Source organism: Crinia signifera, chromosome 3, assembly GCF_055691185.1.
Source record: "Crinia signifera chromosome 3, ASM5569118v1, whole genome shotgun sequence".
In the NCBI taxonomy this organism is placed as follows: domain Eukaryota; kingdom Metazoa; phylum Chordata; class Amphibia; order Anura; family Myobatrachidae; genus Crinia; species Crinia signifera.
In genome coordinates, this window is record NC_139219.1 from 284,464,781 (window position 1) to 284,489,833 (window position 25,053).

Genomic DNA, 25,053 nt, shown 5'->3' on the forward strand with positions numbered 1-25,053 from the left:
GATATTATGTGTAGTGGGCATTACGGTCAGTGGCATTATGTGTAATGGGCATTACAGCATGTAATATTATGTGTAAGGGGCATTGCAGTGTGTAATATGCGTAATGGGCATTAGCGTGTGTGGCATATGTAATGAGCATTACGGTGTGTGTCATTTTGTATAATGGGCATCACAGTGTTTGGTATAATGTGTACTGGGCATTACGGTTTGTGGTGTAATGTGCTTTGGGCATTACGGTTTGTGGTGTAATGTGCTCTGGGCATTAGGGTGTGTGCTGGAATATGTACTGGGCATTACGGTGTGTTCTATAATGTGAATTGATACTACTATGTGACCACCCCCCCCCCCAAAAAAATGCCCTAAATTTTTAGCGCGCGCCTTCGGCGCGCACTGTCCCAGTTTAATCTCCCCCCTCTGCTGTCTATAAGCACTCATAAATGGCTTCTGATTAATGTGTACTGGGCATTACGGTGTGTTCTATAATGTGAATTGATACTACTATGTGACCACCCCCCCCCCCCCAAAAAAATGCCCTAAATTTTTACCGCGCGCCTTCGGCGCGCACTGTCCCAGTTTAATGTCCCCCTTCTGCTGTCTATAAGCACACATAAATGGCTTCTGATTAATGTTTTTCTTTCTGTGCAAAACCAAATGCCAAATGTGTGCCTGCTTCTGGAAAAAAAATAAAAATTATATATATATATATATATATATATATATATATATATATATATATATATATATAATTTTTTTTTTTTTGTGGGGGGGGGGGGGGGGGGGCACTAAATGTATGTCTTGCCCCGGGCACCAGAAACCCTAGTTTCGGCCCTGGGGGGGGGGGGGGGGTGTGGGGGGTGGCGGCTGGTGGCGAATAGTCGCGCGCATGGGAACGCCCAGTGTTTCATGGGCGTTCCCATGGAAATCGGCCCATGACGTGGGTGCCGGGGGGCGGGCAGCTGACATGTAAGGTTACCTGAGAGTAACCATAGATATGCGTGGGGGGGGGGGGGGGAGGCGCGGGTGGTGGACTCGCAAGGCTGAATAACCCCCACACCATTCACCATAACTTCACCACCACTATCATCATAATTAGAAGACTGAGCTATTTTCAGCGACATTACTTATCTCCCATTTACCATTCGTACATCACCTATTAATAATCCCCATTCCATGTCTCCTGCTCCGCCCCCTTCCTCTGAGCACTGGTAATAGGAACCCTATGGCAGCACTACTCTCCACGTTGCACTGCCCTCATCTACATGCCCCCTCCCTGCTGTTGCCCTTTCCCCGCCCCTCTCCGCTCTCCATCCTGTCAGTCACCGGGTTGTTATGGTAACAGGACCCGGCAGCGAGCTCAGTGATCGCAGCAGCATCCAGAGCCGGCGGCAGCAGCAGCGGGTACCAGGAGCAGACACTGAGATCCATAGCAGCGGATAGCACATCCCCACACGCCGGCCTCCCTCATGCCTCTGCTGCCGGGGTCTCCCGGTCCTCTCCAAGCTCTCTGCCTCCTGCTCCTCGCTGGTCTCCTGGTCTCAGGCGACCTCCCCGGGGAACCGTGCGGAGGCGAGTCGTGCGACAGCGGCGACACACAGGTAGGGCGTCCCGGGCACACGCACGCTACACTCACATCCAGCATGTATGTGTCTGTGTGTGTATATATATATATATATATATATATATATATATGTACACACATCACATATATACATATACACCTGCACATACAGTAATTACTGTGGTACTCATTTCATGCTGCACGACACACATATTATATAGCAGTCATTATATACTGTATATGCATATTGCATGGGGGAATAATTAGTATGGGCTTGCAGTGTGCTGTTTTGCTTTATTTTGCGTTATTTTGTTTTACTTTGCTCCATTGTGTAATAATAATAATAATTATATATATATATATATATATATATATATATATATATATATATATATATATATATATATATATATATATATATATATTATCGACACTTACATCCTGATTCGAACGCCTCATAGTTCTCCATGCTGGTCTATATTCCTACATGGGAACAGCAGCCCTCACCTTTGTGTCTTTGTGTACTGGTAGACAGACTATAGCAGTTTATTGCAATGTGAGGACTTTGTATATGGTCTATACACAAATGTACAAAGTATTTTATTATTACAGAAAGGATTAGCTCCTTTTTGCTTTATTTGGGTGGATACTTTCATACATACATGTTATATTGTGGTACTGTGCCTCCCCAGCCAGCAGTCATTATCATTGTGCATGTTCAGTAATGCGTTGGTCGCACTGTATGAGTCCCTGGATTTTTGCTATTGAGCACTAATGGTTCCAAATGAGAGTCGCAATAACAGTTATTTCCTCACGTGGGCAGATGTGTAAGTAAATGGCTTAGTCAGATGTCTATGATTAAATTGATGCTTAACATTGAGGCAAAAACAACATGGGTCTCGTGTCATTGTTAAGACTTTATAGTGTTTGGTGCTGAAGTTTTTAAAAGCAAATATCTGACACTTTTGAACGTGGGTTGTACTAAATATTATCTTTATACAGGATCTATTGATGTAATATGGAAATGTAGTCCAATGGTTTTAATTTTTCTTTTATTTTTTGTGCTGAAATAATACAGAATCCTCATACACAAGGGCGACTTTTCAGAGTTGAGAAGTAGCCCCCAATCTCCCCTTGAGCCTCCCGAGAAGGTCTGTTCACATACGATATATTGCATGCGATCCCAGCCAAGCATGCCCAACTCGGATGCGATCCAACAGATCGCTTCTGCAGCCGGTGCAACTCGCAGGATCGGGTGCGATGCGCACAGGACCCCACATCGCATTGGACCTGCTGTCAGTCACATGTGATTTGCATGCGAAAATCGCATAAAAAGTGCCCAAATTGCATGTAAATTCCCCATGGTATGCTCGCTTACACACTAGAGGAGCATTTTTCAACCCCTGTGCCGTGGCCCACTAGTGTACCTTGAGCTGTTCTCAAGTGTGCCACCAGATCTAGAGATGTCCACACTAGTTAACAGCCACCACCACTAGTTCAGCTGTTATTTTTACTGGTCTTTTGTTTTCATGTGAGGGCCAATGTATTTTATTTTCGTTACCTGTGAGGATCGGTCTTTTTTTTTTCATATGGGGACAATGTTTTTTTTTCTGTGGGGACCAATGTGTTTTTCCCTGTGGGGGTCTGATGGTGTGCCAATTTTAAAATCTTGTTGCATGTGACACGAGTTGAAAAAGGTTGAAAATCACTGCACTAGAGGAAAGTGGGGCTTCTGAGCGATATCTTTTAAAATGTTGTTTAGTGGCGATACGGTCATTAAATCGACCCTATAAATGTCGACATGCATTGGGTAGACCACTAAAGGTCGACAGGCATTAGGTCGACACCTGCAATAGGTCGACATGGCTAAGGTCGACAGGGTGGGAAGGTCAACACAAGCTTTAGGTTCACAGTCCAAAGGTCGATATGAGTTTTTCATGGTTTTTTTTTAGTGCTGACAGGCGGTATTTCATGCCCTACCATCCACTAGGGCAGGAAGGGAGAATGCGAAGCACCGTGCCCAAAGCATGACGAGCATGTCGACATTCTGATAAAATAGACCTTGCCATTGTCAACCTAATGCTTGTGTCAACCTTGCAACCCTGCCGACCTTAGCTATGTCGACCTATTTCAGGTGTTGACTCAAAGCCTGTCAACCTTCAGTGTTCAACCCAATGCATGTCGCCCTAAAGTTGGTCGACCCAATGACCCATACCGCTCTAGTGTGTACACTCAATATCGTTAACGATGCGTGGGAGCTAACGACCCCTCCCCTCTGCTGAACACGCAGGCCAATTTAGCTATGTAGCCAAATGACCTGCATGTTTAGCGGGTCCCAGTGATGTCACTGAATGATCTATTTTACCAATCTCGTTTAGTGTGTACACTCAATATCGGCCGCGGCCAGGGGTCGCATAGTGTGTATGAAGCTTTAGGTTTGTGAGCACAGTTGTTCTTAATCTCCATAGGCCATGCAGCTCTGTGATATATGGTGGGGGTGTGGTATATGGTCCCGACAGTCATTAGCCCGACATCGGGATCCCGATTGGCCGGACTCAGACAGCGGGGCGAGCGCAACAAAGCCCCTTGTGGGCACCTATTCTATTCTCCTTCAATGGGGGTCGTGGACCCCCACGAGGGAGAATAGCCGGTGGCCGCCAGGACCCCGAGTGTCATGGTTTTGACTGTCTGGATCCCGACGTCAGGGTAATGACTGTCCAGCACCCAAATGGTGGTGTTAGCTGACTGGTTGCAATCAGGCTGATCCCATGTTATCAGCTCATATGACAGCAGTGAAATAGAAGCCACTTGCTAGAAGTAAACAGAAGGCTGTTGATTTAGCTCAAATATTGTGTGTTTTCACTAAGGCTCAATCACATATTCCAAAATGCGGACTGACAGTGCATTGTATTTGCAGATGCACCTATTGTTCTGCTAATTTGATCTCATCATAATTGCCCAATGCCATCTTGGACTGGCACATAAAAGGGGGATGTGCATACACTTGCATGTGATCATGGCCCTTCTGTGCCACGTTTTGTGGAAAGTCCTTGATGATGCATTTTGCAGTGAATTGCCATGTAAAGCCCTCACATTACCCACTTTAGTGGGAAGTAGGCCGGGTCTATCTGGACTGGTCTCCTCTGAGAACTCAAGATTTGTGAGAATCCTGGATATTCTAACAGAGTAGAGAAGCATGCACATACTGGCTCTTATTCAGGTTCACTTGCCAAAGCAAATTCCTTCTCAAATGGACAAAACCATGTGCACTGCAGGTGGGGCAGATGTAACATGTGCAGAGAGAGTTAGATTTGGGTGAGTTATTTTGTTTCTGTGCAGAGAAAATACTGACTGATTTATTTTTACACTGCAATTTAGATTTCACTTAAAAGTAAAACCCCACCCTGCCCTGCAGTGCACATGGTTTTGTCCATTTGAGAAGGAATTTGCCTTTGTGAGTGAACCAGAATAAGGGCCACTGTGTGTATGATTACAAACATGAATGCAATCATTTATGGAAAAGTAAAGACAATGGGATTAAAAAGCATTCCCATAGATAGTTTTGTTTCAACTACATAAGGAGAGTCCACCAATGACAATTGTTATCTGCGTTGGTCAGTACTTTTTGTACATCGGTATACTTTATTTATATGGTGATGTGTAAATTTTATACTGTTGTTTTAATGTTTACCAGATAATAATTCAAGTCAGCATAATACAAATACGACAAACATATGTGTATTATACTGGTTTGGAATTGTTATTGTCATTATTATTATTATTATTATTATTATTATTGTCATTATTATTATTATTATTATTATTACTATTTAGGGAGTACCCCTATGTCCTCATACACTATTGCTCAAGCTGCAGTAAATAGCCTCTCTTGTTGCGTCTAGCCTTCTCGACGAAATGTGCTCTTTAATGCATAAACAAATCAATTGGAAGTGAAAAAAAAGCTTTGCTAAATTATACTGATTAATTTGATCCTGAATCGGTGCATGAAGTGCTACACTGTAGTGTCTGCGGCTTTTTTTTAATGGGAAGTTTTTTTGTGCTTCATCTGCAACTTCTTATATGGTAAAAACTAATTGCTGTGCGGTTAAAGTCACAACCCACCATCTCTAGTACACTGTGAGTGGCCCTTAGCAGCATCTGCCATGAAATAAAACAAATCCTAAACAAAAGTGTTTCAGCCACGCCGCTTGCACGTTTTATAGAAAATTCTATAATACAATTTGAAATAATAAATTCGCATCCAGATGTTTTCCCATTATAAAGTAAACAACTTACAAATTTAATGAGATGGGATTTCGGGAAATCGTTACTAAAAAAAATAGACCGGGTTCTGACAGGCAAATTTGACAGAACCATGCACAGATCATTGAGATCTGTGCATGGTTCTATGTTAAATTATGTGTAAAAGTTAAATAAAAAAAAAAATGGCATGGGGGTCCCCCCTCCTGAGCATAACCAGCCCCGGGCTCATTGAGCCGGACCTGGTTCCAAAAATATCAGGGACAAAAAGCGAAGGGGTCTCCCGTATTTCTGAAACCAGCCCTGGACTCTTTGACCAGTTCTGGTTCCAAAAATACGGGGGGGGGGGACAAAAAACTGGTGGTCCCCCGTATTTTGGTACCAGCACCGGACTCCAACGGCCCACGGTGTCATGCCACAGCCGGGGGACACTTTTTACATAAGGTTCCCCCGCCGTTTAATGCTCACTGTGACTGGTCAGCCCTGGATGGGGGTACCTGGGGGAGTGGGGACCCCCCAATAAAGGGGTACTCACCCAGGCTCATAACTCATCTGTCAAAGAAAGGATCAAAATACACTCTGAAGAATGGTTTTTTGGTTGCTTTTTTTTTTAAATCAATATAGAATTTTTATTGTTTGCAGATATAATAAATGGGTTGGAATACAAGGCCGAATGGGGGGGAATGAAAAACACTCATGGCATATGGTTTCAGTATACACTTTAAATAAATTAACTTGGAGGCAAGGCAAAGCAGGCACAAACATGGGCGGAAACTAAAGGAAAGTGTACACATAGACATCGGGTTCAGGTTTGGGGGACTCATCCATGTCCATTTACAGGTGCAATGTGTACAAATTCACAAGGGCAGAGGTGGGGCTATTGAGTATGGGGGTCTCTCAAGTCTCTGTCTCATAGTGGAAATGGGTTTGATGATTGATGAAAGGGGGGAGAGAGAAGGACTTTCAATACTGATCATTGGTGGATCTGATGCATACAAGAACATGGTCAAGGACATAGAAATCATACTTGGGGACCGCAAGGGGATACCAATACATCAAACCTAGGGCAGCCTCAGCAGTGATGGTATATGGCCCAACAACATCTTTAATGAGGGCAATACCTCTACCAAAAAGGATATCAAATCCACAGATGGCTGAGGATATAAGTTAGCATTATCTAGGGGTTTAGATATTTTGCCCAAACAGGGGTATGTAGATATTTAATTCAATCTTGGCTTGGACTTTAAGATTCCATGCAAGAAGTCAATATGGTTAATATTGGTATAGAGCTTATAACAGGTGCGGGCAAGGGCAGATTGGCAGAGCATGCTTTCATCTGTGCTTCTTTCTGGGTAGAAGTGCCACGAATGTCCACAGGAGTCACCTGGAAAGTCTTCATGTGTAGTGCAAGGGAGTTAGTAAGGGATTGTAGCGTCTCAGTGTTGGTCAATCAGTACTCTGGGCAATGCCAAGGGCGAGCTCTAGCAAAATGACATTGTGTGTCCCAGACCCACAACACAGGGGTATAGTCAGTCCAGGTAATGGGAAGAATTGTAATCCGCTTGGTGCACTGGAGCTATTTTTGGCAAGGCTAGAATCCTGACAGCCTCATCATGTTCCTATTTTAGCTGAATGCCAACACTATTTCAGCGAAAACCACAACAGTACAAAGCTTTGTGATAGAAGATTCTGCAGAACATACAGTATATATATGGTGACATGAGGTGATGTAGCAATTCAAACACTTCAAATTCATTTTGACATGGCTTTGTGCATACATAATGTGTAAAACATTGAGAAATAAAGGCCGGCTAATTATAAATAGTATGATAATATCCATGTGTTCTGGGCGCTATGTGGCTTTTAAGCAGTGAATGCAATAAATATATTGTTGTGTATCAGAATTTTGCTGACCTTAATGATTGTGTGTAGAATACAGGCGGCAATGGTTATATCTATTTATAGCTCAATAGAGCGTTTGCTTTATATAAAAGCTACCCAGAACAGTTCGGCTTCTGTCTCAGATGTACTAGATGAAAGCCACTAGTCCCAGGCAGATCTAACATTGGTAGCTTGGAAGTAGAACCCAGTGCACTTCACCCAGAGTTGGGGGATATTACTGTCTTACATTTGTGTCAGTCTAGTACACATCGAAAGACTTTATTATAACTTGTCTCTTTAGAGAACTCCATTGAGGCCTTGTGAAGAAGGGTAACAAGCGTGGTTATTATTTGCCTGGTTGTCTCTCACAGTTGTCTCTGTGGTGGTATCCTGCACATGCAGCTGATGCTGGCCATGGTCTGAAATGAACACTTCTTTTCCTGTGCCTGTATTCTGATGGCTGGAGGGCTCCTTCACTCCCTCAGTCCTAATTGTCTCTCTCTCTCTCTCCCCGTCGTGTCCTTATTTTCCAGCCTCGTTTTTTTCTCTTGATTGAATCACCTCCTCTCAGTTTTACTTCTGCTGTTCAGCACCACCCTCTATTAATTCTTCCATCCATCAACCACAGTATTCTTTGAAGATCGCTCTAGTTTTTTACCCCCACTCCCTTGTCCTGTCCCATTGTTTTCTAGCTTCAGACTTTATATGTGTCTGATTGTACTCTGCCAGCCTAGTCACTGGCAATGTGCAACGCACACCTCTGGAATAACACACTGTCTTCCAGTAAAATGATAGTCAAGGTTCCCAATATTATAATTCGTCACACAAAATGGCTGCCAGCACTGTGTGCATGTGCGACAGCTCTTCAGATCCCACACTTACCACTGGGAGAGGCAGATGCTTATATGTTTGATTTTGTTTTCCCCCCTTGATATGTCTGCCAGATTAATTGCACATGACTTATTTTTAATTGCGATCTAATGGAAATGGCAATTTAACTAAACTCAGGCAGAAGCCAGGATATTACACATCTCTTTGGAATAAGTGTTTTGGGGCTGCCTCTGATTAGTTGTGACAGTGCGGCAGAGTGAAGAGATGTAATTTCCCACCTGTTTTGTGAAAATCTCTCAGCGAACACAATGAGGATTATTTTAAGCGCATAAGCTATGTTTCACGATTTTTTTTTTGACACAGAACAGATATTTTAATCATGGAATATATAAATGTTATATGACATATGTGATTAGTCTTTGCTGTAGCTATTTGAATTCATTTGTGATGGCTGCTGAACTGAGTGGGGATGTGTGATTGTCTTTAAAGGTGGCTCAATCATTGGTAACGTTACACAGTTATGGGGCCTACACACGGGGAGCTGCACAGCAATGTGCCAGCAATGTGTGCTGCGCAATCTATCAGGGCTATCACTAGGGCTCCTTTACACAGAGCGATTTGGGGGCATTTTCTGAGTGATCTAGTCACATGGCTTAGAAAATTCCCTGATATCGCCCCGTGTGTAGGCCCCATTAGAGTTATCATATGGTCTGATTGTGCAGCTCTGAAAAGTGTTAGGTAAGTGCTTATTTTTTCTTTATTTTACATCCAGGGGACAATTGGGAATCGAAAGTGGCACTGGAAAATTTTGTAGAAGTGGCCTGACCTGGGCAGTACCATTAGCATAACATGCCATGTAGCCATAGCAGCATCACTGGATGGCAGAGTTACTACCTTGATGTGGGCATTCAGCAGAGTGGGCATACTTCTGCAGTTCTGAGCAACCCCAGCCTCCATCCCCTCCTCCTAAAGTACCCTTTAACCCAGGGCTGGGCAATTGTGGCCCTCCAGATGTTGATGAACTACACATCCCAGGATGCTTTGCATTAGTTTTGCTATGTGGCCATGCTGAAACTGATGCAAGTCATGCTGGTATGTGTAGTTCATCATCATCTGGAGGGCCGCAATTGCCCAGCCCTGCTTTAACCGTTGGATTCACCATAGGCACCTTCCATTGCTGCGTGCACATGTGGTACCAGGACACTATGGACATGCATCCCAGCTTCCCACATGTTGGGAGAAACATTCTGACAGTCCCCTCAAGCTGCAGCTGTGCTTCCAAATTCAGGAGGATTGGGAGGCAGGTTATACTGTAATATAAATGGCAGATGAGCCCAAATGAGCAGGAATAGAATTACAATATATGAATAGTATATCTGTAGTACTCATTTGTGAGCTAGAATGAATTATGGATTTTATGTGTATACTGGCACTGAGTACCCAGCTTTAAATATATATCTGTATATATATATATATATATATATATATATATATATATATATATATATGCGAGTAGATGCGTTTAAGCGTACACATCCACTTAACATGCACATGCGTTGGCTTGCTCAGCGGGAGAGACCTTTTCCCTGGGCAGCATTTACCTGCTTGCTAGGCAGCAAATCTATTCTGCCTAGCGTACAGGTCTGAATCAGGCCCTCAATGCGTATATATAATGACACGTTGGTCTGCTGTAGCTCTATGGTAAATATAATGGAATAATTCCTTCCCCAACAACACAAACAGAAATATCACCGTTCCATACACCTCAATCAATTAGTTGCTGAGACAAACAAAATAGCTGACATAGTAAATGAGAGTGCGTTTATTCGGAATGGGATCATTCGTCAGACTGCATTTAGGTCTACACCATTAGGTCGACTTGCATTTAGGTGGACAGGGTCATTAGGTGGACAGGGTCATTAGGTCGACATGTGCTACGTCGACAGGTGTTAGGTCGACAGGGTCATTAGGTCGACAGTGAAAAAGTCGACATGGTTTTTTCAAAGTTTTTTTTCAAGCATCGACACAGTCCACATAGCACCGCATCCCCTCGTATGGCTCGCTGCGCTCGCCATGCTTCAGGCATACTATTTTATTCTCCCACCACACCCTAGTGGATGGTAGGGCATGAAATACCGCCTGTCGGCACATGTCGACTCATAAAACAGTCAAATGACCCCATGTTGACCTTTTGCCTGTCGACCTTCCCCATGTCGACCTAATGGCCCTGTCGACCTTCAGTCATGTCGACCTTCAGTCATGTCGACCTAAATGCATGTCTACCTAAATGCAGGTCGACCTTAATGCCGGTCGACCTAGTGGTGTAGACATAATGCTTGTAGACCTAAATGCTGTAGACAATATGACCGTATCCCGTTTATTCACGTGTTCTCTACAATATCCCAACAACTCATGTACGGAACCTCAAATGCCGGTAGGTAGGACCAGACAGCAGATTACAAATGAAAAAAACAAAAACAGTAATAGCAAAAAAAATATTAATAATGTAAAAAAGGTAGAGTAAAATATTTTACTAATTACAATAAAAACCGTAGCAAGTCCCGAATATAAAATAATAAACCAGAACAGCCAAGTGTTTTGATTTTTTATATAAAATGAGGGATTATTCAGGATAGACATGGTGAAGAATCATGACGAATTCAAAACCCATATGTGGGAAATTGTAGTCATCTCTAACATAATTAGACATAAACAATAAAGAAAATGTAAATAAATATCAATGGGTTAAAACAATAATTACTTCTTATTACTGCAGCATTATTTCCCACCCGTGCACTCCATAGGGGCCGCTGTTCTAATCCCGGGAGAGGGGGGAGAGATGACCTGCTTCCAACCCACCCTGTTGGAAGTGAATCCTTTGCTCAGAATCAGGACCACAGAACGATATGACGGTGTCGTCAGTCTGGGAGAATATGAGCATGGGCAAGAGGAAGTTATGGTCCTTTTACCCTGCATTGTTCATATGTGGATGGTCCTCCATTCAGATACTCTTTCTGTAATTGAATAGTACAATTTTCAATCACAATTGGGTCTTTGCCTATATAAAAGTAATATGTATAATGTATACAAAAGTTACTACAAATTATTCTTGGGAATAAAAGGGGGCAGAATGATTTTCTGTTATACTGTATCTAGATTTTTTTTAGTTATTATGATGGAATGTCCTTATAAGATTAGTATTGAAAAAGTAATACACTGTAAAACAATTGTAAAACTGATAAAATAGGATTATAAGACAATAAGTTTTAAAGAATAAAATGTATCCTTTAAACACAAGGGATACAAGTAAGTTAATAAAAGCATAGTGTGCTTTAATGTACAAATGTTTCCAATTGTGAAGCGCAACAGAATATGCTGTGCTATATAAGAAAGTGTAAATAAATAAATAAATGTAATGTAATGTTAGCTGCATTATGTACTATTTATATACACAAGTGCAGTCCATTGATGTAAGTGATGTGCAGCCTCATAGGTCACACATCTGACATCAGTTTCTCATCAGGAATAAGAGATGCCTGTCTCTATCAGCAGTGACACAGGTTGATGGATGTCCTTGCAGCGTCCTGGAATGTGCAATGCTGTGTTTCCCTCACAGTCAGCAGTTCATGCACTGTGTGTTCCTGATAGCATCACAGCTAAATGCTGGGGTATATTATGTGCCAGCATAGTATGCTTAGTATCGCCTCCTAAAATACAAATTCACTGCGTCCTTTTATTCCCAGATACCTTGGAATTAGAAGACTCATGTTATCGTTTTTCTTTAAAACCAGTTGTGTGCCAATCAGTATCTGTATTGGAAAGACTCAAATCACTGGAGAACGTGTTAAGGAGATGGAAGAACAGGGCCGGCGCCACCACTAGGCAAATCTAGGCATTTGCCTAGGGCGCCGGCCACTGGAGGGCGGCATTTTGCCCCCCCGTGCCGCCCGGCTACCTGTCCTGCGGCGCTGTGTATTTAAAGCTGGTGGCGGAGGCAGCGAGGGGTCCCTGCAGTCAATAAGAAATAACGAGCGCTATCCGACGGGCTATGCGGAAGCGCTTCTGTTGTGAAAACACTGTCCGCACGCTGATTGGCTGAGATTCAGCCAATCAGCGTGCGCCGTGCGGCCAGTGTTTTCACAACAGAAGCGCTTCCGCATAGCCCGGCGGATAGCGCTCGTTGACTGCAGGGACCCCTCTCTGCCACCGCCGCTAGCTTTAAATACACAGCACGGCAGGACAGGTACCCCCCTCCCCAGGCACCGGGGCGCCCCCACCTCGACTCGCCTGGGGCGCTCCGGTGCCTTGCACCGGCCCTGTGGATGAAGCTTGCTTATACCAGGCATTTGGGTTAAAGAATGTGTTATGTATTACAATAATCACTGTGTTATATGGCAGTGGCAGTGGTAGGTGCTGTAATGATCTGGGTAGCCAGATGGATGGGATCCAGTCATGCTTATGTAGTGTACACACAGTGCGATTCTGACTAACTTTCTATATAGTCAAAATCGAATCAAAATAAAATAGACCTCAAACGGTTTTCAGCTGCATTTTATGCTAATTTGATCCTGTGCGCGCTCCGGTTTAATGGAAATGGAGTAGTCGACAGTAACCCTGCCTTTGTTAATTTAGCGCAGTCTGACAGAGCAAGGCTTGGCTGCACACATTAGTACTACATATGTGGCATTTTCCTGCACTCCTCTGTGGGCTGGGAGGGGGGAATCAGCGATCTCACTGACCACGGAGTGCTCGTGTACAGCTATTTTGGGGGCATTTCGCTGCCATCACAATGAAATGAATTCCGCTGTGATTGATGTCTAAATGGACACTATGACAAACTGTTGTTGCTACACAGTATTCTCTGTGTGAAGTTGATAGATTGTATATCTCCTTTGCTGAGAAAAGTATATGTTGTCATTCGCGGAGTTGCTAGTATCCTTGCCCAGCGTTGCAAGGTTTTTATTGTCCTATTCCATCTCATACATTCCGAAATTGTCTGACTCTCTTTCATTTCTGTACCTCGCGACTGTCTCTCCCTCTCATCTCTGTCAGCCCCTTGTTTTTTCCTCATATATGGCCTTGTGTCTGTCTCTGTCTCTTTCTATCTCATTTCTTTTCCCCTGTCACTGTAAACATTCCCTTCATCTCTATTATCTCGCTCCTACCTCCTCCAGTCTCTCATTTTTGTCTCCATCCTTCCTCTCACTGTCATCTCTGACCCTCCTGTTTCCCTGTCTCATTTTTATATATATCTATTATTTCTCATTTCTGTTCTCCTATTCATTTATCTCATCAGTTTCCATCTCTCTCATCTCTGTCCCCATCTCTCTTTCATCATTCACCCTCCTTCACCCGTCTGTTGTTCTACTCTCCCTCCCTTCGCCCACTTGTCTTTCTCTTATTGCATAAAGGGGGTTATTCAGATTTGATCGCTGATGTGCGAATTTGCCATCTGTTTGATTATCGAACAACTATGCATGTGCAAGGATCGTAGCACTCATGCGTGAGCCAAAATAGCATAAAAAAAAGTAAAAGGATCTAATCGCAATCCCATCGCAATTTGACTGAAAGGAAGTCGGCATTTGGGTGTGGACATCTGCTGTTTTCTGGGAGTGTCCGAAAAAAACGCAGACGTTCCCAGGCATTTAAGGGAGGGTCTGTCACGCCAACACTGGCCTTGATTAACCTGTCTCTCACAGAGTTGTGGAAGAGTCAGACTTACATTTACATTAGAAAAGCATTCAGTGGTGAGAGAATTGCGTATAGATGTGCGACAGGATAGCGAATAGCGATATATTTGCAATTCACTCACAGATTTGCACGGAGAAGGTTTATTCTGTCTGGGAGGCGGCTATCTACTTGCAGTCATCCTCAACTTTGAAGATGAGTGATCAGTTCTGAATTGGGCCCATAGGCTGTTGCTGGTAGGAGAAGAGGCACCTGTGCAAAATTCACCTAGTAGCAGATTATAAAATAGATCATCCTATTGTTAGGATTATTTACTTGGCTGTCCTGCATTGTCCACAAATTCCACACTTGGGAGGTTATTTTGTTTGGTGCGTAAATTTCCGAATTCTTTCGGAGCGGGCCGCACGCCACGCTGTGCGGACATTGTAAGAAGAAACGCCCACAGGTCCTCCGCATTCGGACTGACTCACTCTTTAAGAAGAGGGCGTGTTTACGGACGACATCCAAACCTTGCGTGTGCGGTGGACACACACATATTCTGCACGGTCTTACAGCGTCTGAACGGACTGGAAGCTGGCCGTACGCACCGATGCAGTGTATTTCCGCAAAACTCACGACTATTATCTGAACTCATAAATCTGTCACATGACACACTTATGCAATTAGGCAGCCTGTGTTTTGTAATGGTCTATTTAGGCTGCAATGGTTCCAATTGAAGCAATGACAAGAGTGTAATTAATTAGTAGAGGAGTGGATTGTATTGTGTTCAGCTGACATTGGTTCAGGTGCGGCCGTACTAATTGGGCGATCCGAATGCCTAGCGCATGACCGAGTGGTGTCCGCAAAGCAATACTTGCTTATGGAGACCGCATATTTCCTGCCTTTTGGTTCATTTGCAGTCGGTGTTCTATCCGAATGCACGCCTACCAGAATTAGTGCACTCCCTCGTGTACGCCCATGTTTACTCCCAGTTTAGCCCACTTTGAAACTATGCCCCTGTGTACTTCCGAATGACGCCCATATTACGCCCATATTTCCCGAGTGAATGCGGTGCACATTTCTGTACGGTATTAGTGAGAACAAGTACGGAGACCGTGCGTGGCACATGCGCATACCGTTGCCCACGCATGCGCAGACGGCTAAAAAACACCATCCAAAAGAATTCGGAAATTTACGCATCGACCAGAATAAGGCCCTTGGTGCCAACGTCTTCAATAAGCAACTAATCCATATCAAAGTTCTGTCTGTCTTATTCCCATATGACTAGCCATTCTTATTTTCTTACAAGAAATATACTGTACATGTGTTGTGATGAAATATTAGTTCACATAAAAATGTCTGTACATATGGTTGGAAGCCTTATTTATTTATTTGGCAAACAAAAGCTGAATCATAAATCAAGAAAATATTTCTTCTCAATGTTCTATGGTGCAAAACTGCAAATGTTCTGTTAGTTTGTGTGCAAAAGTAACATTGCCTCCTACGTGAGAGGAGGGAACTTCTGCTAAACACATTCAATTAACATTGACAACCCTCTTACTACGGCAAGTTGCCAACTACTTTGACTTACTGACAAATAAATTGATTGAATGAATATGCTTGTAAAGGTTTGTGACTGTTCATTGTATTTGTAAGGGGGGAGGGGGGGATCTGGTATAAAATCCATTATACATTGCTTGTGCATTTATATTAGGTTATACTACAGTAAATTAGTTGTAAACATTTTGTTCAAGTATTACAGAAAGATGTATAAAATGATTATAAATCTGTAACAAGAGAGTAGAACAAGGCACTAAAACTTTTGCCTAAATAAATTATAGAAGCATACCTCCCAACAGTCCCGATTTCAGCGGGATAGTCCCGATTATCAGGGCCTGTCCCGCTGTCCCTCCTGCGGCCGGCAGTGTCCCGCGGTGTGGGGAGGCTGTTGGGAGTCCCCCCTGTCAGCTGCTAAGCAGCGGGGAATAAACGCTGTGCGCATGCGCACAGCGTCTATTCCCGTAGCCAGGGGGCTGGGGGCATGGCTAGAGACTCACAGAGCCTCTGGGTCATGCCCCCATAGCGGCAAAATGGGGGCGCGGCCTTGCGGGAGAGCCGCGAGTATAGGCCACCCCCCCCTGAAATTTTCAATACGCATGCGGCGCGCAGCAGCTTGGTCCCGCATCCGTCTCCTCCAAAGTTGGGAGGTATGTAGAAGCAATGTGTAAAATAAGTCTTTGGTGCATTTAGCATGTGGGATTGTGCACTATCTTCATAATACCAGAGGCTCCATGGGCAAACGCAGGATTTCTAGATAATATTCAAACACAATATTTTTTTCTCTTTCGTCCATCCTTGACACAGCTAACCTTGGGATGTAGGAGGGTCAGCAGGAGCCAAGGCACCTATGCTAAAAGTGTTTGAGAGCAGGCTCCTCCCTTCTGCATCCCAAGAAGCTTCAGTTAGTTTTAGGTGCCCACAGGAGTGGGTGCTATGCTGATCGGCTGCTCCTGCAGCCACCGTTTTTCTTTGGATTTTTAACAGATTAGTTAGGTTTTTATTATTTTATTAACTGATTTAGTCAGTGCAGGTTTTCCAGTGTGCTACTTCTGACAAGAAGTTACTCACACTGAGAGAGCAGCAGAAGCGCGTCCTGTCAGCTCTCTTTGTGCAGGGGGATGCTGTCTGCTCCCACTGCACAGCGCTTAAACCCTTATCAGAAGAGGTTTGCCTGGGCCCTGGGAGTGTCCTGAACCAGCTCCTTGCATGGAAGGGGATCGTGGGGGACGGACCTCCCGCGATGGCTGCAGCCTGATTCAGAGGCTTTTACTTGGGCCGAAAAGCTCAGATGTGCAGCAGAGTACATTTCTGAGGCTGGGGAAGAAGGCGCAAAAATGGCGTCTAAGGTACGGAGAGGGGGGAGTACCATTCTGCCTACCACAGCTAAAACTTCAGGATCAAAATTTGTAGTTTTTAAACCCTCTTTTCGCTCGTCCTTTCGGGGTGGAGCAGCCAGTAGAGGACAGGCGGGAAGAGGTAGGTTCCCCCAGATAAAATCCTCCACTGTAGTGAAGCCAGATGCAGTCTGTTTGACTGCACTGGCTTCACTGTGATGTGACTGGCAGTGATTTCCTATTGAAGTCATAAACCAATTATTAATTGCACTGTATCAAGGTTTTCCAGGAGAATATTTTCCATCCCACTGCCTCCACCACCTTTCCTTCCCTTATGCTGCTTTCACATTGGCTACACATTTAAGACCCGGTATTTCAAAACGGTATTTCAAACGGGTCTGAGCCACTAAACCCCTTTCACATTGCAGGTGAAAACCATTTAACCCCCAAGGAACACGTTTCAAGACATAGAAATTGAGCCGTTCACACTGCCAGAAAAAAGGGCTCTGAAATGGGAAGGACACTGCTTTTTAACCGTTTAACAAATACCGGTATTTGTTAAACGGTTAAAGCACCCTGGAGCTTTCACACTGCATCTCTACCCGTTTTAAAATGCTAAAAAAAGGCAATTTACCGTTTAAGAGCTGCAGTGGGAAAGTTTATTATTGTATTCTGTTACCTTTTTTCCAAAGCAAACAATGCACACAACCCACACTTTCACATGATGTAAACGTAAACCTGATTCATCAACCCAGAGCACCTTCTTCCATTGCTCCATGGTTCAGTTCTGCTGCCCACTTGCCCATTGAAGCCATTTTGGTGGTGCCCAAGGGTCAACATATGCACTCTGCCATATACTCTTACTATTTTCTATCATAGCCAACATTAGCTTTTTCTGCCATTTGTGCTACAGTAGCTCTTCCGTGGGATCTGAATCATACTTGCCTACTTTTGAAAACTAGTTTCAGGGAGAGTATAGTTGGTGGTAGAATTTTGCACAGCGCCCCATTGAGGGGGCGTGTCATGCTCCACCCAAAGGGCGTGTCTAGTTCCATATATGGAGAGATTGTGAAAAGAGCTTGTGAATGTGGCACCTAGAAGTGTGGGTGTGTGCTGCTACATCTGAGAGGAATCTTTTATTATGACTTATATACAAATGTAGATGAGCCCCAAAGCTACTATACTTGGTAAAGTGCTGGGAAATGGCGCTGATGATTTATTGTAAATGTATCTATCTCTCATATCTTTTTCCCCAAATAATGTAACAGTGTAATGTGGGCTAAGTGACATGAGGGAGATTGCTAGACTAATGAGGGTGAGAGGGAGATTTCTGCTATTTCAGGGAGTCTCCTGCAGAATCCAGAAGGGCAGGCAGCTATGATCTGCATAGATGGGTTAGCCTTTGCCCCTTATTCAAATGAATGGGTCTTCTGCACCATGACCCTGTAGTGTGTTACGCAGTTGTCCTTCTGTGGACCACATTTGGTAGGTACTAAGCACTGCATACTGGGAACACACCCCACAAGACCTGCTGTTGGGGAAATGCACTAACCGAGCTGTCTAGCCTTCACAATCCGCTCTTGTCAGAGTCGTCAGATCCTTATGCTTGCCCTTTTTTCCTGCTTCAAACACATAAAGTTCAAGAACTGACTGTTCACTTGCTGCCTAATATATCTGTTCCCTTGACAGGTGTCATTATAACGAGATAATCACTGTTATTCACTTCTCCTGTCAGTGGTTTTAATGTTATGGCTGATCGGTGTATGCTGGTTTCAACAAAAAAGAAAAAAGAAAACAAAACTGTGAAACATTTTTAAAATACTTAGATTGATACAGATCTATGTGCCACATTCTGAATCGGAGCAGACCTATTTCATGATTTTCCAAGCATGTATCAAAAATAACGAGTTGGTTCTACTCATGTGTTGCACAAAACATCTTGAGTGTGGACGCAGATAGGATGGGCATATGCAAGGTTGATAAGCATGACAGTTGCCTACAAGAACGCAGTGGGCCCAATTCAGGCCTGTTCGCTCTGCTGCAAATTCGCATCACAAGCAATTATCGGACAAAAGAGCATGCGCAAGCCCCCCAGCAGATAATACCAGCAGATGAGCTGCGGCAGCTGGTGATGCGTATTGCTGTCCCATACACACTGGGTGACTTTTGCGCTTAAAGCTAAGCGGCTTTCAGCTCACAGGCGCCCAGTGTGTATGGACCTTTAAACCACTTTCGCATCGCAAAATGCATAGGGACTTTGAAACGGTTAATCACCGGTGCGACCCTGCATTTTGCACTGTTCAGATCCCTACAGCGAACCAGCAATATTGCCAGTTTGCTGACATCATCATGCCGGGGCGGGATAGAGCGGCGGAGCATCATCGGGGGCAGGGGAGGAGGCAGCGCTCAGAGCTGACGCTGCTCCAATCGCTGCCTCCCCCATTAGTGTGAACGGGAAATGGGTTGCTTGACCCGATTAACCCGTTCACACTGCAAAGCAACATGGCAACGAATCGGTAAGAACCCTTCTTTTTTTTACCGGTTCGTAATGCTTTGTTGCTACCGGATGGCTGGACTCAGTAATGCCTTTAAGATCGCACCAATTACCAGACTTAAACAGCAGGAAACTGCCATGAACCCGGTAATAAGGTGTGATGTGAAAGGGGTATTAGTCACATGTGGCCACTTTGCTTTTGGTTTAGAATCATTTCATGTGTTTACATAAAAAATGCAGGGTACTTGTTTCCTAGCACGGCGCCAGCGATGGAAATTGTATCCATCGGGTCCCAAAAAATTGCGTCGATCGCATCGCATGCAACCAAATCGCATTGGAACCAATGTAAAATGGTCCCTGAGACCCGATTTTACATTGGCCCCAATGTTAAATGCCCCCCCAGAGCCCAATTTTCATTGTATCCCCACCCTGATGGGTGAAATGCCCCCCCTTGCTAACGCCACCCCATGATGAATGTCAACCCGAAGCGTGGCGAGCGCAGCGAGCCAGCGAGGGGAGGTGGTACGCGTCCTCCGACCTTTTCATACCCCACTATCCACATCGGCGTGGAGTTGATTTTATATAGTGTGGCGAGCCACCGAGCCCGAAGCGTGGCGAGTGCACGCGCATTACTTCACAGGTATTACGCGTCCCCTCGTGGGGCTCGCTGCGCTCACCACGCTTCGGGTTGGCGTTCATCGTGGGGAGGTGTTAACAATGGGGGGCATTTGTCATGTAAATTTCCCATCAGGGTGGGTATACAATCAAAAATCGGGTCCATTGGGCCATTTAACATTGTTCCCTATGTAAAATCGGGTCCATCGCATCGGTCGCATTGTATGCCATTATAATGGCATACAATGGACCCGATTTTACATAGGAATATGACATTGAATACAATGCATTCATTGTTAAATCGCGTCGGTCGCGTTGCATTAACTTAAGGCATGCGATGGACGCGATTTTTTAATTGTCGGGAAAAAGGCTAAAAATAGCTCTAAAATCGCGTCGTAACAAATGCAGTTTTTTATTGCCATTTTGTAAAAAAAGTTTAAATACCGTAGCAATAAAAACACATACAATAAGCTTACTGCAAATAAAATAATACAAAAAAAGCAAATGATCTCAGATGTATTTGTTTGGAGAATGACTTGGGACTGGGGAACAATGGGAAACGGGTTTAAGCTCTCAAGAGCATAACCCTCTCTCCTTATGCGTTTTTTAGAATAGATATATCTGCCATATCTGCCACCCTAATAATTGCATGTGTCCTGTCCCCTGATGCAACTGTCTTTATTTACCATGCACTTGTCCTAAATTGCCTTGCACTGTAATGCAAATGTGATTAGGTCTAACCCTACCCTTAATTTGCGACTGAGACAGAATGGAAGTGGTAATCCCTAATGTCACAGACCCTCCTTAAAAACGAGTGGGCACGCTTGCATTTTTTCGCCACTCCAAGAAATCGTCCAGTTACCACATCTTAATCCCAGATTCCTGTCAGTCAACCTCTGGCCACTTTGAATTACGATCCATATGTTTGTAAATGGGTGATGCATAGGGTACGCATGTGCAGTCATTCGATAATTTCTCAATTGGTGAATTCACTGATAAGCTCTGAATCATGTCTTTTGTCTGTGGTAAACAATAAGGGAGATTTGATTTATGATGCAAGGCAACAGGAGATAAGAACCTCAAATGGGACTCTTCTGCAGTTTATGGGAGGTTCGGCAACTATGCTCTTGAAAATATATGAGAAGAATTGAAACATCCAGTCAATGCAAGGAAACCTACTGTATGAAGATAGAGGAGTTTTGGAAGGAAAAGTCCAGAAATATTGATAGCTGGTTAAAAAAACATTGCATTCTTTGGTATTCAATTACGAACATTCCTCTTTGATGCGTTTTCGGATGCAGTTTCTACTTTGATAAAAAGTCAAATCAATAGTTGAAAACGGACGCATTTTTGACTAAAACACATGGATCGAAGAGTTATTGGCCAATCTACCTGTTTTACCGACCCTGGCAATTTTTCTGATTTAAAGTGCCGATTTTCATTTGTCGGAAAAAATTGGCAAGGATTGAATATCCCTATGTGTCAAATACTTTTGCCACATTTGCTATTTTATTTTTATGCGCTCTGTGAATTTCAGCGAATTGCAATTTGCAGAAAATGTTAAGTGACCCATTTAGGCATTTTTTTAGGGATCATGCAGGGCACTATCTCACTGGGTATAGGTTGACAGTCAATACATTGACACCATATGGTCGACGCAAGAAAATATTTGATAGGGCTATGGCCGATAGTAAGGGTCAACAAGATTTTTAAAAAAAACTTTTTCAGACTTTTCCATACCTCTTGGCTCCTTCTGGAGTAGGAAAGTACCGAGCACAGCGGTAACAGAGCAGGGCACCTGGCCCGAAGCATGGGGAGTGAACGTGATACAATATTTGGGGGTCCACATGCCCAGATGTTGACACCAAAAAAATTCAATCTTTTCTTTGTGTCGACCTTTTGTCACTGTCACCCTTGTGCATGTTGACCTTTTGGTATTGACCTAGACATTGTCGACCGATTATACCACACCCATCTCACTGCTTGGCCCCTGATTATCCTTGCTAGTTTGTATAGAGTCACCCAGTCTCATGTCCCCTATGTAGCTCCAGAGGTGCAGTGTCAGAGGTGTAGGTTTCTCCCTGCATCCTCCAGGTCTGAGTCCTGGCCTATTTCACTGCCTCAGCCCGATCTGGGCTCTGTACAAAGGGCAGCCCAGGTGGCCTATCTATAATGGATGCAGTGTGCGTGGTGCACACGGGACCCTCAGTCCCGCCGGGGTCAACGCTGTACACATTGCACCCATTTTTTCCAAAACTTACCCTCCGGAGTCCAGCGTCTGCAGAAGGTCATCACATCACATGTGTGGTCAGCAGACATCACATGCATGGCAGCATTGTGGCCGCACAAAATGATGGGAAGAGTCTAAAATAACAGACAATTCAACAGATTTTTCAGACTCCTTGAATCACTGACTGATATTAGAAAAGTCATCAGCCTGATGGTCAGCAACATGGAGTCGCGACCCAATGCTGAGAAGGTTGGGACCCAGTCTGAACCCACAGTTTGAGAACCGCTGCCGTAGAGTATCGTAATTATTTTCACTACCCCTTTGAGCAAAAATTAAATATTAGTTAAATTGTGTTTGTTTCAGTGTACACTGGAGCCTCGCCACATCAAGATTTCATATTCTTTTTAATACACTTTTTTTCTTACATTTTCTCACTTATCCTGTTTGTTTTATATTTCGCTGATTTTTTAGTATATAAAGAATAAAAGTTACTTTTTATTCTTATCATTACTATTTTGACCTCTTCAGTGCACCACCTATGAGACAATCCTTCGATTGCAGACTTTTTGGTGCCCTGTGCCAGAAAGAGAGTTGTGCTCCCCATATTTTTCCAAAAGGGCCATAAAGTACATGCCATCGTGGGGAAGGGACATGACAAAACTGATCCATGAAAAAGCCCATGCTATGATGCCCCTTCCCATATTATACAGACTAGGGTGGCCAATCCTGGGATCGGGATCCGCAGGATCATGGGATTTCAAAACGCCGGAATTTCAATCCTGGGATTGCAGTTTCCAATCACGGGATTTCGGGATTAGACTGCGCATGCGCAGTCTAATGCCGGGCAGCGTCTGAGCGGGTGCCGAGCAGCTGCCCGGCTTCTCCCATCCCGGGCAACATGGGACGACGTCATAGGTCACGCTGCGCAGGCCGCACAGGCTGTCTGCCTCCGTCCTGTCCCCGGACCAGCCCACCCAGCAGCGGACCAGCCCGCCCGCCCAGCAGCAGACCTGCCGGCACACCTGCCCACCAGCGGACCAGCCCGGGCTCCATCACCCCGGCTCGCCCACCCACCCACCCGGCGGCACCACGCATCTGTAAGTAAATATGCAGGGCGGCCGAGGCGGGTTTTTAATAGTAGGGAAGCCAATCCCGGGAATCCCGAAATTGGACATTTTTCAATCCCGAATTCCGGGATTGAAAAAAATGCCCCGGGAATGGCTTTCCTAATATAGACACACACACATTTTTAGAACACTGCAATAAAATGGATTTGGACATCAATCCTCTTTATACCACATGCTTGCACTCTTTTTATTTTTATTCAGTTATAATATAACATACTGCCATACCCAGGAATCCAACCCATAACCTGTTGCAGTCTACTCACACACCCTACTCGTTGAGCTATTTTATCTTGCGTAAAATAATGAGATTTATAGCTATATGAAAATAATAAATGATAATCAAATGCAGTTGAGCAGATCTGTGTAGTGTGCAGCCACATCCCCAGTCCCCTGCAGCCACACACTATATATGTCTGAGCTTCTGCAAGGTGTGTCTGGAAGGTTTCTATGCATGTGAAAACAGTTTGAGGCTGAGTTAACCATCCATAGGTGTCCTCATGTATCATTGGTGCAGTCACACCAAACAGCCCCTCTCGGCGCACCAGGTCCTGAGGGAATGGGATCATTCGTCAGACTGCATTAAGGTCTACAGTCATTAGGTCGACCCCACTAGGTCGACTGGCAGGAAGGTCGACCTGACTTAAGGTCGACATGGGCCAAGGTCGACATGACTTAAGGTCGAATTTGCATAAAGGTCGACATGAGGAAGGTCGACTGGTCATACGGTCGACATGGGTTTTTCACTGTTTTTTTGATCCGAATGTCGACACAGTCGACATGGACACAGTTGGCAATGAGAATCGGACCCTCGCATCGCTCACTTCGCTCGCAATGCTTCGGGCACGGTGCCTCGCTGCGCTCGGCACACTATTTTATTCTCCCACCACGCCCTAGTGGATGGTAGGGCATGAAATACCGCCTGTCGGCACATGTCGGCTCAAAAAACAGTGAAAAACCCATGTCGACCTTATGACCAGTCGACCTTCCTCATGTCGACCTTTATGCAAATTCGACCTTAAGTCATGTCGACCTTGGCCCATGTCGACTTTAAGTCAGGTCGACCTTCCTGCCAGTCGACCTAGTGGGGTCGACCTAATGACTGTAGACCTAAATGCAGTCTGACGAATGACCGCATCCCGTCCTGAGAGACTATTTTATTCAGGTATCTTTTTAGTGAACAAATGTGTCATAGTCTCCTGTGATGTGACAAGGATGCACAAGGAGACTGTGTTGGTTGATTGATTTGATTTATGACACTTATTTGTGAGTCTGAATCTGAACATTACCTATTTTTCCAATACAAGATCTGTTCTTCTTCGTATACCGACTCAGTCACACACAATATACAAACAACTGTTGCATTTCAAATTAATCAGCATAGTCTCCTGGTGCATCCTAGTCACATCACATTACCAATACCCCATTCACAGCAGCCTTTTTTTCCAGTTGCCCCAGGGAACAACACGGGTGTAGTGCTGGTGTGAATGGATCCCGGG

General features: G+C 44.3%; 1 protein-coding gene across 1 annotated transcript in view; it reads left to right on the plus strand.

The window, feature by feature from the left end:
- The first annotated feature begins 1,318 nt into the window (after window positions 1-1,318).
- Window positions 1,319-25,053, plus strand: part of DNER (delta/notch like EGF repeat containing) — a 205,953-nt gene continuing 182,218 nt past the window's right edge. The window contains exon 1 of the mRNA XM_083178342.1: window positions 1,319-1,595. Within this exon, the coding sequence (XP_083034468.1) occupies window positions 1,464-1,595 (132 nt within the window). The 5' untranslated portion in view covers window positions 1,319-1,463. The remainder of the gene's footprint in view (window positions 1,596-25,053) is intronic.